The 17,657-nt window shown below is 49.3% G+C and overlaps 1 protein-coding gene across 1 annotated transcript in view; it reads right to left on the bottom strand.

Moving 5' to 3' along the window:
• Positions 1–17,446, bottom strand: part of sae1 (SUMO1 activating enzyme subunit 1) — a 151,818-nt gene extending 134,372 nt beyond the window's left edge. The window contains exons 1-3 of the mRNA XM_070867669.1: positions 17,311–17,446; positions 13,899–14,010; positions 8,151–8,324 (exon numbers count right to left, since the gene is read on the bottom strand). Coding sequence (XP_070723770.1) covers positions 8,151–8,324; positions 13,899–14,010; positions 17,311–17,411 — 387 coding nt within the window. The 5' untranslated portion in view covers positions 17,412–17,446. The remainder of the gene's footprint in view (positions 1–8,150; positions 8,325–13,898; positions 14,011–17,310) is intronic.
• Between the last annotated feature and the right edge of the window lie 211 nt (positions 17,447–17,657).

Raw genomic sequence — 17,657 nt, 5'->3', positions numbered from 1 at the left:
GAAAGGCGCTATATAAATGCAAGTCTTTCCATCTTTCAATGTTCCCTGTAGGCTGCACGGCCGCGCAGAGCTCCAGGGACCCCGCACAGCCCGCTTCTCGATGCAAAAAAAACATATTTTTGAATGGCCAGCACATCCCCTTAAAAAGGCTGCGAGTCGCCAAACAAAATGGCAGGGAACGTTGTCCAGCGGTAGGGGTCAAGGTGGTGACCCCCGCGACAGCAACAGAAAGGTCAGCGCCATCTGAAATGCGCAAAGCAATAGGCGCGGAAAATGAAATCAGCACTCAACGGGTTAACATTTCTGTTTTAAATCTTGCGAATGAAAATTTGATAGACTCCGATCACTTCTGGGACAAGATGGGTTGTTCCTTTGGCTGTGGTGTTTACACAATGGCCGGAAATCTCAAAGAGAACACAGCGGGAAGGTTGCCAACACTTGGCTCGGCAAAAGGCGGAAAACAACCCAGGGAGCGCGGGGTTTGCAGATCTGCCACCATTCGGCCAGGCCCCCCTGGAATTCAAAACTGCCGGCAACTGAGGTGCCCCGGTTTGAATAGCCGTGGTGGGAGCAACGAGGTGCTTGTGGGATATGGGGGTTTCTAGGCCTGGTTTGGGACCCAGCGGAGGAAAGCTTTTCTCTGTGTCTCTGGCTGCAGGCTAATCGACACGGGAGTAGCTAGCCTGTGTGGTGGCTGGTGTGCACGTCGAAAGGATTCATGCACAGGCGTCTTCAAAATGAAGTTTGGCACCTGAAACTTCGGGTCCCTCCTGGAAACGCCCCAGAACTCATTTTCTTGTGTGTGGCAGCATACTACTAGACTAACACTGCCACTGGTTAGTCCCAACACTGAACCCTCCTGTCTCGCTGCCAAAATGCCAAAATTGAATCGTTATTTTGTGACCTGATTCAATCCCTTTGCTTCAGATGCAGTACAGACTGGCCGGTACCGGTACGATTAGAATTTAGAGGGAAGGGGCAAGGTGATCTATGACTCATTTATGATTCAGACGAAAACAATACACAGGTCCAAATGAGCACTAAGAGAGTCATGCGTTAATTAAATCTGTCTACTTGCATCACCAGTAATGCTATCTCAATCACTGTCTCCCATACCAACTAATATACAATTAGAAAAGTCACCAGCCTTCAACTTTATGTTCCCCAATTCTTTCACACTCCAGCAACTGAACAGTCGGGAAGTTATGCTAACCCTGTATGGAACCTTGGTTAGACCACACTTGGAGCACTGCGTACAGTTCTGGTCACCATATTATCAAAAGGATATAGAGGCACTGGAGAGGGTGCAGAGAAGATTTACGAGGATGATACCAGAAATGCGAGGGTATACATATCAGGAAAGGATGAACAGGCTGGGCCTCTTTTCTCTTGAATAAAGAAGGCTGAGGGGGTGAGCTAATAGAGGTCTTTAAAATTATGAAGGTTTTGATAGAGCGGATACAGAAAAAGTGTTTCCACTTGTGGGGAAGAGCATAACTAAGGGCCATCAATATAAGATAGTCACCAAGAAATCCAATGGGGAATTCAGGAGAAACGTCTTTACCCAGAGAGCGGTGAGAATGTGGAACTTGCTGCCACAGGGAGGGGTTGAGGCGAATAGTATCGATGCATTTAAGGGGAGGCTGGATAAACACATGAGGGAGAAGGGAATAGAGGGTTATGCTGATAGATTTAGATGAGGAAAGACAGGAGGAGGCTCGAGTGGAGCATAAACGCCGGCGTGGACTGGTTGGGCCGAATGGCCTGTTTCTGTGCCGTTTATCCTGTGCACTCACAATCAAAATGTTGACACCTCTCCCGAAATACCATGTGTAAAAGTTTGCAATAGCAGAGCATCGCACTGCCCTCAAACACCCCGGAACTGGAATTGCCAGAGGGTGCAGACAGGTCATGCACCTGGCAGTGAGCTGCAGGATGGAAGTCTCATCAACCACGGGGGTCATAAAAGTCCGACGGGGCGGGCGACAAAAGGAACACTTGTCATGGAGCGGATAATCAGAAATAGAACCACAACAGGGCAGAGAGTGAAAGTGCACGAGTTCTGTCGGTTATAAATCACTGCTGATCCAAGTGCACGTTTAAAAAATATATATATTTACAGTAGCGCTCTGTTTAGAATCTGTAAGCTAGTTACTGAAACTTAGATGGAACGGAAAGCGAGCACCAGTAATGGAACATTACTGCAAGCTAGATTTATCCTTCAACTGACGACCTCAACGTTACCAGAATTGTGTGACCTGCTACTGTGTGCTTTATATACACTTTCATAAACCTAACTACAGTCTCAAATGTGATTTCAGAATGGCATTAATTGAAAGTTTATTCAGCTTTTATTTCCGTGCAATAAGTCAGATGGAAACAGACACGTTATATTCCAGCGTCTACAATCTATGCCATACTTTGGACTACAAAGCTGAAGGACCAGTGTTGTTCTGTGTATGAAACATGTAGTATGCGATTTCTGCCACTGAATGTCACTGGAGTATTGTGGTGCAATTGCAGCACCTACTGGTCGGATCAGAGTCCTGCATCAACAGCTTGATTCCAACAGAAATCCACTCAGGGGCGATAGGATTTTTGGGGCGGTTGAGGGAATCGAGGGATACGGGGACAGTGCGGGGAAGTGGAGTTGAGGTAGAAGATCAGCCATGATCTTACTGAATGGCGAAGCAGGCTCGAGGGGCCGAATGGCCGACTCCTGCTCCATGTTCTTAAAAGTTCTTGTGTGTCAGCTGTGGCTCAGTAGGCAGCACACTCGCCTCCGAGTCAGAAGGTCGTGGGTTCAAGTCCGACTCCAGGGACTTGAGCGCATAAATCCAGGCTGACACTCCCAGTGCAGTGCTGAGGGAGCGCCGCACTGTCGGAGGGGCAATAGAGGGAGTGCCGCAGTGTCGGAGGGGCAGTACTGAGGGAGCGCCGCACTGCCGGAGGGGTAGTACTGAGGGAGTACCGCACTGCCGGAGGGGCAATAGAGGGAGTGCCGCAGTGTCGGAGGGGCAGTACTGAGGGAGTGCCGCACTGTCGGAGGGGCAGTACTGAGGGAGCGCCGCACTGCCGGAGGGGTAGTACTGAGGGAGCGCCGCACTGCCGGAGGGGCAGTAGAGGGAGTGCCGCACTGTCGGAGGGGCAGTACTGAGGGAGCGCCGCACTGCCGGAGGGGCAGTACTGAGGGAGCGCCGCAATGCCGGAGGGGCAGTACTGAGGGAGCGCCGCACTGCCGGAGGGGCAGTACTGAGGGAGCGCCGCACTGACGGAGGGGCAGTACTGAGGGAGCGCCGCACTGACGGAGGGGCAGTACTGAGGGAGCGCCGCACTGCCGGAGGGGCAGTACTGAGGGAGCGCCGCACTGCCAGAGGTGCCGTCTTTTGGCTGAGACGTTAAACCGAGGCCCCGTCTACTCTCTCAGGTGGACATAAAAGATCCTATGGCACTATTTCGAAGATGATCAGGGGAGGTGTCCTGGGGCCAATATTTATCTCTCAATCAACATAACAAAAACAGATTATCTGGGTCATTATCACATTGGTGTGTGTGGGAGCTTGTTGTGTGCAAATTGGCTGCCGCGTTTCCCACATTACAACAGTGTCTACACTCCAAAAAAAGTACTTCCTTGGCTGTAAAGTGCTTCGAGATGTCCGGGGGTTGTGTCAGGCACTATATTTCCTTTTCTTGACAGTTGAAGGCACGGTAGCCAATGGCGGAGCAAAGGAAATCAACATTAGCGTGAAGTACCTTGAAACGCAGTGACTGTATGCCCAAAACCATTATACCTCACTGAAATCTTTGCCACAATTACTGATGCTTGGGCACCTTAAGATGTTAGCTTCTAAGCAATGTCCCCCGTGCTAGTCAGAGTAGGAATCGCAGGATAGCGCAGATGAATACGTGGCTTGAGCAGTGGTGCAGCAGGGAGGGATTCAAATTCCTGGGGCATTGGAACCGGTTCTGGGGGAGGTGGGACCAGTACAAACCGGACGGTCTGCACCTGGGCAGGACCGGAACCAATGTCCGAGAGGGAGTGTTTGCTAGTGCTGTTGGGGAGGAGTTAAACTAATATGGCAGGGGGATGGGAACCAATGCAGGGAGACAGAGGGAGACAAAAAGGAGGCAAAAGCAAAAGAGAGAAAGGAGATGAGGAAAAGTGGAGGGCAGAGAAACCCAAGGCAAAGAACAAAAAGGGCCACTGTACAGCAAAATTCTAAAAGGACAAAGGGTGTTAAAAAAACAAGCCTGAAGGCTTTGTGTCTTAATGCAAGGAGTATCCGCAATAAGGTGGATGAATTAACTGTGCAAATAGATGTCAACAAATATGATGTGATTGGGATTACGGAGACGTGGCTCCAGGATGATCAGGGCTGGGAACTCAACATCCAGGGGTATTCAACATTCAGGAAGGATAGAATAAAAGGAAAAGGAGGTGGGGTAGCATTGCTGGTTAAAGAGATTAATGCAATAGTTAGGAAAGACATTAGCTTGGATGATGTGGAATCTATATGGGTAGAGCTGCAGAACACCAAAGGGCAAAAAACGTTAGTGGGAGTTGTGTACAGACTTCCAAACAGTAGGAGTGATGTTGGGGAGGGCATCAAACAGGAAATTAGGGGTGCATGCAATAAAGGTGCAGCAGTTATAATGGGTGACTTTAATATGCATATAGATTGGGCTAGCCAAACTGGAAGCAATACGGTGGAGGAGGATTTCCTGGAGTGTATAAGGGATGGTTTTCTAGACCAATATGTCGAGGAACCAACTAGGGGGGAGGCCATCTTAGACTGGGTGTTGTGTAATGAGAGAGGATTAATTAGCAATCTCATTGTGCGAGGCCCCTTGGGGAAGAGTGACCATAATATGGTGGAATTCTGCATTAGGATGGAGAATGAAACAGTTAATTCAGAGACCATGGTCCAGAACTTAAAGAAGGGTAACTTTGAAGGTATGAGGCGTGAATTGGCTAGGATAGATTGGCGAATGATACTTAAGGGGTTGACTGTGGATGGGCAATGGCAGACATTTAGAGACCGCATGGATGAATTACAACAATTGTACATTCCTGTCTGGTGTAAAAATAAAAAAGGGAAGGTGGCTCAACCGTGGCTATCAAGGGAAATCAGGGATAGTATTAAATCCAAGGAATTGGCATACAAATTGGCCAGAAATAGCAGCGAACCTGGGGACTGGGAGAAATTTAGAACTCAGCAGAGGAGGACAAAGGGTTTGATTAGGGCAGGGAAAATGGAGTACGAGAAGAAGCTTGCAGGGAACATTAAGGCGGATTGCAAAAGTTTCTATAGATTTGTATAGAGAAAAAGGTTAGTAAAGACAAACGTAGGTCCCCTGCAGTCAGAATCAGGGGAAGTCATAACGGGGAACAAAGAAATGGCAGACCAATTGAACAAGTACTTTGGTTCGGTATTCACTAAGGAGGACACAAACAACCTTCCGGATATAAAAGGGGTCAGAGGGTCTAGTAAGGAGGAGGAACTGAGGGAAATCTTTATTAGTCGGGAAATTGTGTTGGGGAAATTGATGGGATTGATGGCCGATAAATCCCCAGGGCCTGATGGACTGCATCCCAGAATACTTAAGGAGGTGGCCTTGGAAATAGCGGATGCATTGACAGTCATTTTCCAACATTCCATTGACTCTGGATCAGTTCCTATGGAGTGGAGGGTAGCCAATGTAACCCCACTTTTTAAAAAAGGAGGGAGAGAGAAAGCAGGGAATTATAGACCGGTCAGCCTGACCTCAGTAGTGGGTAAAATGATTGAATCAATTATTAAGGATGTCATAGCAGCGCATTTGGAAAATGGTGACATGATAGGTCCAAGTCAGCATGGATTTGTGAAAGGGAAATCATGCTTGACAAATCTTCTGGAATTTTTTGAGAATGTTTCCAGTAAAGTGGACAAAGGAGAACCAGTTGATGTGGTATATTTGGACTTTCAGAAGGCTTTCGACAAGGTTCCACACAAGAGATTAATGTGCAAAGTTAAGGCACATGGGATTGGGGGTAGTGTGCTGACATGGATTGAGAACTGGTTGTCAGACAGGAAGCAAAGAGTAGGAGTAAATGGGTACTTTTCAGAATGGCAGGCAGTGACTAGTGGGGTACCGCAAGGTTCTGTGCTGGGGCCCCAGCTGTTTACATTGTACATTAACGATTTAGACAAGGGGATTAAATGTAGTATCTCCAAATTTGCGGATGACACTAAGTTGGGTGGCAGTGTGAGCTGCGAGGAGGATGCTATGAGGCTGCAGAGTGACTTGGATAGGTTAGGTGAGTGGGCAAATGCATGGCAGATGAAGTATAATGTGGATAAATGTGAGGTTATCCACTTTGGTGGTAAAAACAGAGAGACAGACTATTATCTGAATGGTGACAGATTAGGAAGAGGGAAGGTGCAACGAGACCTGGGTGTCATGGTACATCAGTCATTGAAGGTTGGCATGCAGGTACAGCAGGCGGTTAAGAAAGCAAATGGCATGTTGGCCTTCATAGCGAGGGGATTTGAGTACAGGGGCAGGGAGGTGTTGCTATAGTTGTACAGGGCCTTGGTGAGGCCACACCTGGAGTATTGTGTACAGTTTTGGTCTCCTAACTTGAGGAAGGACATTCTTGCTATTGAGGGAGTGCAGCGAAGATTCACCAGACTGATTCCTGGGATGGTGGGACTGACCTATCAAGAAAGACTGGATCAACTGGGCTTGTATTCACTGGAGTTCAGAAGAATGAGAGGGGACCTCATAGAAACGTTTAAAATTCTGACGGGTTTAGACAGGTTAGATGCAGGAAGAATGTTCCCAATGTTGGGGAAGTCCAGAACCAGGGGTCACAGTCTAAGGATAAGGGGTAAGCCATTTAGGACCGAGATGAGGAGAAACTTCTTCACCCTGTGGTGAACCTGTGGAATTCTCTACCACAGAAAGTAGTTGAGGCCAATTCACTAAATATATTCAAAAGGGAGTTAGATGAAGTCCTTACTACTAGGGGGATCAAGGGGTATGGCGAGAAAGCAGAAAGGGGGTACTGAAGTTTCATGTTCAGCCATGAACTCATTGAATGGCGGTGCAGGCTAGAAGGGCTGAATGGCCTGCTCCTGCACCAATTTTCTTTGTTTCTATGTAAGCCGCACTGCCTCGTGTGCGGCCCGTTCAAATACCTGCGCACGCGCGGTATCGACCGTGAAAGCCGATGATCGGTCTGCGCGGGAGCTCTCAGCGGGAACTCGCAGGAGCGACCCGCTATAATACACAGATTTCAACAGCAAGAACGCAACATCTGTGCTTTGTGTAGGAAAAATAATCAGAAAGGCTGACGGAGTGTTGGCCTTTACAACAAAAGGCTAGAATATAAAGGGGAGGACGTTTTGCCAGTGCTGCAGAAAGCCCTGGAGCAGCGTGTACAGTTCTGGGCACCGCAGCTTATAAAGGATACATTGGCCGTGGAAGGTGTGCAGCTCAGATTTAACACAATCTTACCATGGCCCCAAGCGTTAGATTACGAGGTGCGATTACATCAACTAGGCCTGTATTGCCTGAAATATTGAAGTTTAAGCGGTGATCTGACTGAGGTGTTTTTGGATTTTGAAAGGAATCGATGAAGAAAGAAAGACTTGCATTTATATAGCGCCTTTCACGACCACCGGATATCCCAAAGCACTTTACAGCCAATGAAGTACTTTTGGAGTGTAGTCATTGTTGTAATGTGGGAAACGCGGCAGCCAATTTGTGCACAGCAAGCTCCCACAAACAGCAATGAGATAATGAACGGGTAACCTGTGTTTTTTTTGTTATGTTGATTGAGGGATAAATATTGGCCCCAGGACACCGGGGAGAACGCCCCTGCTCTTCTTCGAAATAGTGCCGTGGGATCTTTTACGTCCACCTGAGAGAGCAGACGGGGCCTCGGTTTCTCATCCGAAAGGCGCTATAGAAATCTTTTTCTTTCTCCTTTAAGGAATACAATGCCATAATGGGAACTAAATTCGGGACAGCTAGCGGCTGGGCTGCTAATGTTCTGACCACTCACCTGAACTGCAGAGCAAGGCAGAGTTCAGTTAGAATGCGGCAACAGGACAGAGCAAGGGAAAATGGCCGTCACACAGGGCAGGAGATTGAAGGATACTCACTGCATCAAACTGGGCGAAGAACTCATGCGGCTTGTCCTTGACGTTCTCGGTGTCCACCTTCACTTCCACCATTGGGTTGAGGTTCTGGGCACGCTCCAGACTAGCCTCCGCCCGGTTCTTTCCCAAAGAGCCGGTGGGAATGAGGAACTGAGATCTGGCATCCTCTGGTGTAGTCTGAAGTCACGACCAGGTTTAATAGAAGGAAAAGGAGAGAGAAGTTAAAAACACATGGTTAGAAAGGCAGGAATCCATTAAGCTCAGGTGCACCCCGATCGGATGGTTACAAAGTCTTAATTCCTGGCGTCCTGTTTGGCCAGCGAGGCAACTGACACGTGCAAGAACCAAGCAGTGTTTCAGAGTCTACGAACAAAACTACTCGGAAATCCTCAGTTACCAACGGAACAGGAGGTCATTCGGCCCCTCGAGCCTGTTCCACCATTCAATGAGATCATGGCTGATCTGTGACCTAACTCCATCCACCCGTCTTTGGCCCATATCCCTTAATACCCTCGCTTAGCAAAACTCAACCAATCTCAGATTTAAAATGAACTATTGACCAAGCATCAATTGTTTATTCACTGGAGTTTAGAAGGATGAGAGGGGATCGCATAGAAACATATAAAATTCTGACGGGACTGGACAGGTTAGATGCAGGAAGAATGTTCCCGATGTTGGGGAAGTCCAGAACCAGGGGTCACAGTCTAAGGATAAGGGGTAAGCCATTTAGGACCGAGATGAGGAGAAACTTCTTCACTCAGAAAGTTGTTAACCTGTGGAATTCCCTACCACAGAAAGTTGTAGATGCCAGTTCATTGGATATATTCAAGAGGGAGTTAGAGATGGCCCTTACAGCTAAAGGGATCAGGGATATGGAGAGAAAGCAGGAAAGGGGTACTGAGGGAATGATCAGCCATGATTATATTGAATGGTGGTGCAGGCTCGAAGGGCCGAATGACCTACTCCTGCAACTATTTTCTATGTTTCTATGTTGCGGAAGAGAGTTCCAAACGTCTACCACCCTGTGTATAGAAGTGTTTCTCAACTTCACTCCTGATAGGCCGGGTTCTAATTTTTAGACTATGTCCCCTCGTCCTGGGCTCCCCACCCAGCAGGAATAGTTTCTCTCCATCTCTCCGTCCTTCAGGTAAATAGAATCATAGAATTGTACAGCACTGAAGGAAGCCATTCGGCCCATCGAATCTGCACCGGCTCTTTCTACAACACCTTCTATTTATATTGTGCTTTTAACATAGGGAAACGTCCCAGGGCGCTTCACAGGAGTGGTATAGGCAAATAATTTGACACCGAGCCACATAAGGAGAAATTAGGGCAGGTGACCAAAAGCTTGGTCAAAGAGGTCGGGTTTTAAGGAGCGTCTTGAAGGAGGAAAGAGAGGTAGAGAGGTTTAGGGAGGGAGTTCCAGAGCTCGGGGCCCAGGCAACAGAAGGCATGGCCACCGATGGTGGAGCGATCATAATCGGGGCTGCTCAGGAGGGCAGAATTAGAGGAGTGCAGATATCTCGGGGGGGTTGTGGGGCTGGAGGAGATTACAGAGATAGGGAGGGGCGAGGGCCATGGAAGGATTTGTAAACAAGGATAAGAATTTTTAAATTGAGGCGTTGCTTAACCAGGAGTCGATGTAGGTCAGCGAGCACAGGGGGTGATGGGTGAGCGGGACTTGGTGCGAGTTAGGACATGGGGCAGCGAGCACAGGGGGTGATGGGTGAGCGGGACTCGGTGCGAGTCAGGACATGGGTAGCCGAGTTTTGGATGACGCCTAGTTTAGGTAGGGTAGAATGTGGGAGGCCAGCCAGGAGTGCGTTGGAATAGTCAAGTCTGGAGGTAACAAAGGCACGGATGAGGTCTTCAGCAGCAGATGAGCCGAGGCAGTGGGTGGAGCCAGGTGATGTTACAGAGGTGGAAATAGGCGGGTTTAGTTATGCCGTGGATATGTGGCCGGAAGCTCATTTCAGAGTGAAATATGACACCTGGGTTGCGAACAGTCTGGTTCAGCCTCAGACAGAAGTTGGGGAGAGGGATAAAGTCAGTGGCTAGGGAACGGAGTTTGTGGCGGGGACTGAAAACAATGGCTTCGGTCTTCTCAATATTCTATTGCCGAAAATTTCTGCTCATCCAGAACTGAAAGTCGGACAAGCAGTCTGACAATTTAGAGACCGTGGAGGGGTCGAGAGAAGTGGTGGTGAGGTAGAGCTGGGTGTCATCAGCGTACATGTGGAAACTGACGCTGTGTTTCCGGATGATGTCGCCAAGGGGAAACATGTAGATGAGAAATAGAAGGGGGGACACCAGAGATAACGATGCGGGGGCAGGAAGAGAAGCCGTTTCAGGTGATGCTCTGGCTACGATTAAATAGGTAAGAATGGAACCAGGCGATTGCAGTCCCACCCAGCTGGACGACAAAGAGAAATCCAATGGTCCGTCTTTTCCATCAAGGCATATACGCACTCTTCCCAGGAGTTTCGGCACAGCTTGGTAGAGCCTTTACTCATACATCCACCCTAGCAAGCAAAGAGCTTCTGTGCATGGCTAGCAGTATATCTCTGGTCTACCAACAGTGCATCGTACTTCAGATACCTATGTGAGTCTAGTCACGCCACGTTAGAGACAATGGGCCGGAATTTCAAACGTCCTGGGCCCGTCCGAAGTTTCTACAGACCCGGGAAGGCATCGGAAAAGCTGGGTATCGTCGCGCAATGCGCATGCGCGGAAAACCGGCTTTTCCGATCTGTCTAGTTTCTGGCTTGACAGATCATCTGTGTCTCGGGAGCGGGTATCTATCGGGCATTTGCAGGGCAAGAGTTCCGATATTTACGAACATCTTGCCCTTCAAATGCCCGCTAAAATCTTGCGCCTGAAAAAGCAGGTGTATAGCCGACTGTCACAGGCGCAAGTGTTTAAAAATACACAGAAATAAAGTTATAAAAACACATTTTATTGTTAAAAACCCTCCCCACTACGCTAAGTTTATTTTAAGGCTTAATTTTAAAACTTTTTAAGAAGTCGGGAAAATATATATTTTTTAATAACAACTTTAATTTAAATGAATGTTACAAATATGTAGTTTATTTTCTATTCTTTATTGTGTTTTGGGTGTTTGGGGGGGGGGGGGAGGGGGTTCTCATACATAGTAACAGCAGTTCGGACTTATGGAACTTCTATTACTATGGGCCCAAGTTTCCACAGGATAAAAAACGGGCGCCTCTCCGAGCTGGGCGCCCGTTTTTCGTGCCTAAAACGGCGCCAGAAAAAAATCGCGCTATTCTGGAGCGCCCTGCAGCTCCATGTCTGTTTGGCGCGGCGCCCAGGGGGGGCGGAGCCTACACTCGCGCCGATTTTGTAAGTGGGAGGGGGCTGGTACTATTTAAATTAGTTTTTTTCCTGCCGGCAACGCTGCGCGTGCGCGTTGGAGAGTTCGCGCACGCGCAGTGTGAAAAAAACATTGGCACTCGGCCATTTTTGTAGTTCTTTGTAGCTGTTTAATTTTTGAACATTTTTTAATAAAAGCACATTGCCATCAGCACTGAGGCTACCCTTCTCACTGTCTCCTTCCCCTCCCCACCCTCCACGGCAACAAACGGCGGTTTCCTTCCCCACCCCCCCACGGGAACGAACGATGGCTAAAGCACTTTCACACAAGTAGGAAGATGGTTTATTTAATCTTTTCTTTGCTTACAAATGTTTATTCAGGTTGGATTTATTTGTGTAATATTTGTAGAAGTATAAATAAGGATTTATTGTAGAATTTAATGAGTTCCCTTCCCCCCCTCCCACCTCGTTCTGGACGACTAATTTGTAACCTGCGCCTGATTTTTTAATGTGTAGAACAGGTTTTTTCAGTTCTACAAAAATCTTCACTTGCTCCATTCTACTTTAGTTTGGAGTACATTTTCACTGTGGAAACTTTGAAATCAGGCGTCAGTGGCCGGACACGCCCCCTTTTGAAGAAAAAATTCTGTTCCAAAGTAGAACTGTTCTACTTACTAGAACTGCAGAAAAGAAAATGTGGAGAATTGCGATTTCTAAGATAGTCCGTTCTCCACCAGTTGCTCCTTAAAATCAGGTGCAAATCATGTGGAAACTTGGGCCCATAGAATGAGAATCTATACTTCACCTGATTGGCTGCTGTCTCCAGCTCCCGGCCTGAGCACGTCCCCATATGCACGCGCTGTGACACGCAGTCACGGGAGGCCTCAGGCTCAGAGGTTCCAACGGGTTCAGCCGCAACAGGTAAGTGCGCATCTAATTTCTCTTTTTCTGTCGTTTGCCCGAGGGAAGAGCTCGACCAGAATTTCAGGGCCATTAAGATTTCAGGGTAGATTTTAAGAACACAGGAGCAGGAGCAAGCTATTTGGCCCCTCGAGCCTGCTCCAGCATTTAATACGATCATGGCTGATCTGATCATGGACTCAGCTCCACTTCCCTCTCGTCTGCCGAAGGGGCCCTCATCACGGTCATTATGACAGTACAGGAACCAGACTCGCTCAGCACCAATGAAACAGGGGTGCTACCTATTGCAGCAACTTTCGGTGGAACCACACTGCACAAACAGGCACAGAACTAACGGAATACAAGTTCTAAAATGCATTTGATGTTCAACAAACCACACTAGGAAGTTTACAGAAGAATATTGGAGGCAGTTCAGAGAAGATTCACGAGGTTGATTCCTGGGATGAAGGGGTTGTCTTATGAGGAAAGGTTGAGCAGGTTGGGCCTGTACTCATTGGAGTTTAGAAGAATGAGAGGTGATCTTATCGAAACGTATCAGATTCTGAGGGGGCTGGACAGGGTAGATGCAGAGAGGATGTTTCCCCTCGTGGGGGAATCTAGAACTAGGGGGCATAGTTTCAGAATATGGGGCCGCCCATTTAAGACAGAGATGAGGAGGAATTTCTTCTCCCAGAGCGTGGTGAATCTCTGGAATTCTCTGCCCCAGGGAGCAGTGGAGGCTGGGTCATTGAATATATTCAAGGCTGAGTCAGACAATTTTTTTGAATTACAGGGGAGTCAAGGGTTATGGGGAACAGGAAAGTGTTGAGGCCAAGATCAGATCAGCCATGATCTTATTAAATAGCGGAGCAGGCTCGAAGGGCCAAATGGCCGACTCCTGCTCCTAATTTTTATATTCTTCTGTATAACCTCACATTTGGGATATCATCCTTGTAAATCTTTAAGCCTTGTAAATTAGTAACAAAGACAAATGAGAACTATACAGGTACAACTTCTCAAATCCGGCAACGTCGGGACTGAGATCCTGCCGGTTTTCGGATTTTTCCGGATTTCGGACAAAGTACTATTGGTGGCGTGGGTCAGGTTGGGTCGGGTCAGGTCGAGGGTCATTCGGCAAGGCTTGGACTGATCACACGCCATTTAAATCGCAACGGCAAAACCGGTAACTCATCCAGCCCGCCGGTTTTTGGGACAATAATTCCGAATTTTATTTTACTGAAATGTCAAATGGGATTTTCTCAAAATATTTTCAGACAATTCTGAATTTCGGAAAGTCGGATTGGAGACGTTGTACCTGTGATAAGAACGTAACTGAAATGTTGGAAACACGCTGCAGGGTAGCTGGCATCAAGCTATCAAACCCTGCCGAAAGAATTAATTTAGCAAAACCAACACTACAGTCACAAAACTTAAACGTCTTAAAATCAGTGTGTGCTGCTAGACAGTCATTAAAAGACCAAAGAGCATCAAACATTAAGCCGGAGAGGTTCGCTGGAGTACCTGCTTATGATCCAGTAGAGTCAGTGCTTTGACACCAGCTAGAATAAGATTCTTGGCCACTTCCGCTCCAAGGCCCTTCAACCCCACCAGCAGCACACGGGATCCACGCAACCTGAAAAACAACAACAGCTCTTCAACTACATGCGGCAGCACCCAGCTGCAACAAAGCACGTCTTGTGTGACCATCCGAGATCCACAAAGCGAATCCCAACTTCCAGTTCAGTTTCAGGAGCTGAGGAGGAATTTCTTCTCTCATAGGGCTGTAAATCTGTGGAATTCTCTGCCCCAGCGAGCTGTGGAGGCTGGGTCATTGAATTTATTTAAGGCGGAGACAGATCATTGAGCGATAAGGGATTAAAGGGTTGTGGGGAGCAGGCGGGGAAGTGGACCCGAGTCCATGATCAGATCAGCCATGATCTTACTGAATGGCGGAGCAGGCTCGAGGGGCTGAATGGCCGACTCCTGCTCCTATTTCTTATGTTCTGATGAAGGGTCATCGATCTGAAATGTTAACTCTGTTTCTCTCTCCACAGATGCTGCCTGACCCACTGAGGTTTCCAGCATTTTCTGTTTTTATTCCGGATTCCAGCATCCGCGGTATATGTGTCAAAGATCAGCACAACTTGTAATCCTCTATACACGGGATATACGGCCCAGAAACAGGCCATTCCGTGTCCATGCCGGCGTTTATGCTCCACTCGAGCCTCCTCCCATCTTTCCTCATCTAAATCTGTCAGCATAACCCTCTATTCCCTTCTCCCTCATATACTTGTCTAGCCTCCCCTTAAATACATCGATACTATTCGCCTCAACCCCTCCCTGTGGCAGCGAGTTCCACATTCTCACCGCTCTGATTAAAGAAGTTTCTCCTGATTTCCCCATTGGATTTATTAGTGACTGTCAGATATTGATGGCCCCTAGTTCTGGTCTTCCCCACAAGTGGAAACATCTTCTCTACACCTACCCTGTCAAACCTTTTCATAATTTTAACACCCCGATCAGGTCATCCCTCAGCCTTCTCTTTTCTCAAGAAAGGACCCCTAGCCTGTTCGGCCTTCCCCGATAGGCATTAACTCTCAGTTCTGGTATCGTTCTCTCTCAGGTGGACGTAAAAGATCCCACAGCACTATTTCGAAGAGCAGGGGGAGTTCTCCACAGTTTCCAGGGTCAATATTTACCCCTCAAGCAACTGATTATCTGGTCAGTATCACATTTGCTGATTGTGGGAGCTTGCTGTGCACAAAAAATTTGCAGCCACGTTTCCTACATTACAACACTTCAAAAAGTACTTCACTGGCTGTAAAGCGCTTTAAGATGTCCCGAGGTCACGAAAGGCACCATAGAAATGCAAGACTTTCCTTCTTTTACAAGCATCCCAGCAAATTTGATGGATTTTGCATAAGATTCCCTATTTATGCATAAAAACGTAAGAAATAGGAGCAGGAGTCGGCCATACGGCCCCTCAAGCCTGCTCCGCCATTCAATGAGATCATGGCTGATCTGATCTGATCATGGACTCAGCTCCACTTCCACGCCCGATCCCCATAACCCTTTACTCCCTTATCGCTCAAGAAACTGTCTATTTCTGTCTTAAATTTATTCAATGTCCCGGCTTCCACAGCTCTCTGAGGCAGCGAATTCCACAGATTTACAACCCTCCGAGAGAAGAAATTTCTCCTCATCTCAGTTTTAAATGGGCGGCCCCTTATTCTAAGACCATGCCCTCTAGTTCTAGTCTCCCCCATCAGTGGAAACATCCTCTCTGCATCCACCTTGTCAAGCCCCCTCATAATCTTATACGTTTCGATAAGATCACCTCTCATTCTTCTGAACTCCAATGAGTAGAGGCCCAACCTACTCAACCTTTCCTCATAAGTCAACCTCCGCATCCCCGGAATCAACCGAGTGAACCTTCTCTGAACTGCCTCCAAAGCAAGTATATCCTTTCGTAAATATGGAAACCATATGAATGTATGTAATTAGTCAGTATACTGTGGTGTGTAGTCTGAGTGAAGTGGGGTTAGGAGTCGGAGCATAACTGGATCAGGGTATGCTCATGTAAATCATACATTCTGTCCTTAGTTTTAGATTCCCTATTATAAATTCCTATACTAATAATGGAAACTGCCTCTGTAACCCTGTCACATTGTAACTACACTCCTACCGGTGATGCAGTACCTCTACTGGTGGGAGGGTGCGAGTCCAGCGTGACATAGGACTATGTTTACATAGGAATTGCCAAATGGAAAAAAAAAAGGACACAGTGCACTTAGAGTGCCTGCTACCATCCTGATAGTCACATGATACAATGATAATGTTCATTATAAATAATACGGGGCATTTATAATGGAAAAAGCTCACAAGGTGTGTATGATGTAGATTATAAAGACTTGCATTTCGATAGCGCCTTTCACGACCACTGGACGTCCCAAAACGCTTTACAGCCAATGAAGTGCTTTTTGGAGCGGAGTGATGCTGTAATGTGGGAAACGCGGCAGCCAGATTGTGCACAGCAAGCTCCCACACACAGCAATGACCAGATCATGTGTTTTTAATCTTAAAGCACTCAGAAACAATTTGATGCAAGGGGGGGGGGAAGAGGGGGGGGGGGGAAGAGGGGGGGGGGGGAAGAGGGGGGGGGGGAAGAGGGGGGGGGGAAGAGGGGGGGGGAGAGAAGGGGGTGGGAGAGAAGGGGGTGGGGGGGGAGAGAAGGGGGTGGGGGGGGAGAGAAGGGGGTGGGGTGGGAGAGAAGGGGGTGGGGGGGGAGAGAAGGGGGTGGGGGGGGAGAGAAGGGGGTGGGGGGGGAGAGAAGGGGGTGGGGGGGGGAGAGAAGGGGGTGGGGGGGGGAGAGAAGGGGGTGGGGGGGGGAGAGAAGGGGGTGGGGGGGGGAGAGAAGGGGGTGGGGGGGGGAGAGAAGGGGGTGGGGGGGGGAGAGAAGGGGGTGGGGGGGGGGAGAGAAGGGGGTGGGGGGGGGGAGAGAAGGGGGTGGGGGGGGGGAGAGAAGGGGGTGGGGGGGGGGAGAGAAGGGGGTGGGGGGGGGGAGAGAAGGGGGTGGGGGGGGGGAGAGAAGGGGGTGGGGGGGAGAGAAGGGGGTGGGGGGGGGGAGAGAAGGGGGTGGGGGGGGGGAGAGAAGGGGGTGGGGGGGGGGAGAAGGGGGTGGGGGGGGGGAGAAGGGGGTGGGGGGGGGGAGAAGGGGGAGGGGAAGAATAGGCAACATATCGGCCAACTAATAAAAGGTCACCGAGCCTGCCCTTTTCATTGGAGGTTGCAGTGCCTGTCCCTTTAAATGAGAGAGCGCCATTAAGGCCGCGGTGCCTGCCCCTTTAACTGGGCCTACAGCGAGCGAGCGGCCTGCCGGCGCCGCGGGGAGAGACGGACCGGACCCTGAGCCGCTGCCGGGCTCCGCTCTCACCGTCTCTGCGCCTCCAGCCCCCACAGGCGGATCTGCCGGTCGTACTGGGCCGCCTCCTCCTCGCTGATCCCCGCCTCCGCCTCCTCCTCCTTCTCCACCATGGCCGCTCGTCCCGCTCCCGCTCCTTCTCCGCCGCACAGCCCCCCGACGCGATGACGTGCGTGCACGGCCGCCGGCACCCGACGCCGTGACGTCACGGCGCGGCCGGCACCCGGCCGCGCGGTGACGTCACGGCGTCGAGTGCCGGCACCCGTGACGTCGCCGCCCGGCCGGCACCAGCGCTCCCGCTCCCGTCACGTGCCTGAAGCCAGCCCGCGCGGGGCGGGCGGCTCCCTGATCACGTGGGC

The sequence above is a fragment of the Pristiophorus japonicus genome, chromosome 26, assembly GCF_044704955.1.
Source record: "Pristiophorus japonicus isolate sPriJap1 chromosome 26, sPriJap1.hap1, whole genome shotgun sequence".
Taxonomy (NCBI): Eukaryota; Metazoa; Chordata; class Chondrichthyes; family Pristiophoridae; genus Pristiophorus; species Pristiophorus japonicus.
This window is presented reverse-complemented; position numbering and strand designations above follow the sequence as displayed.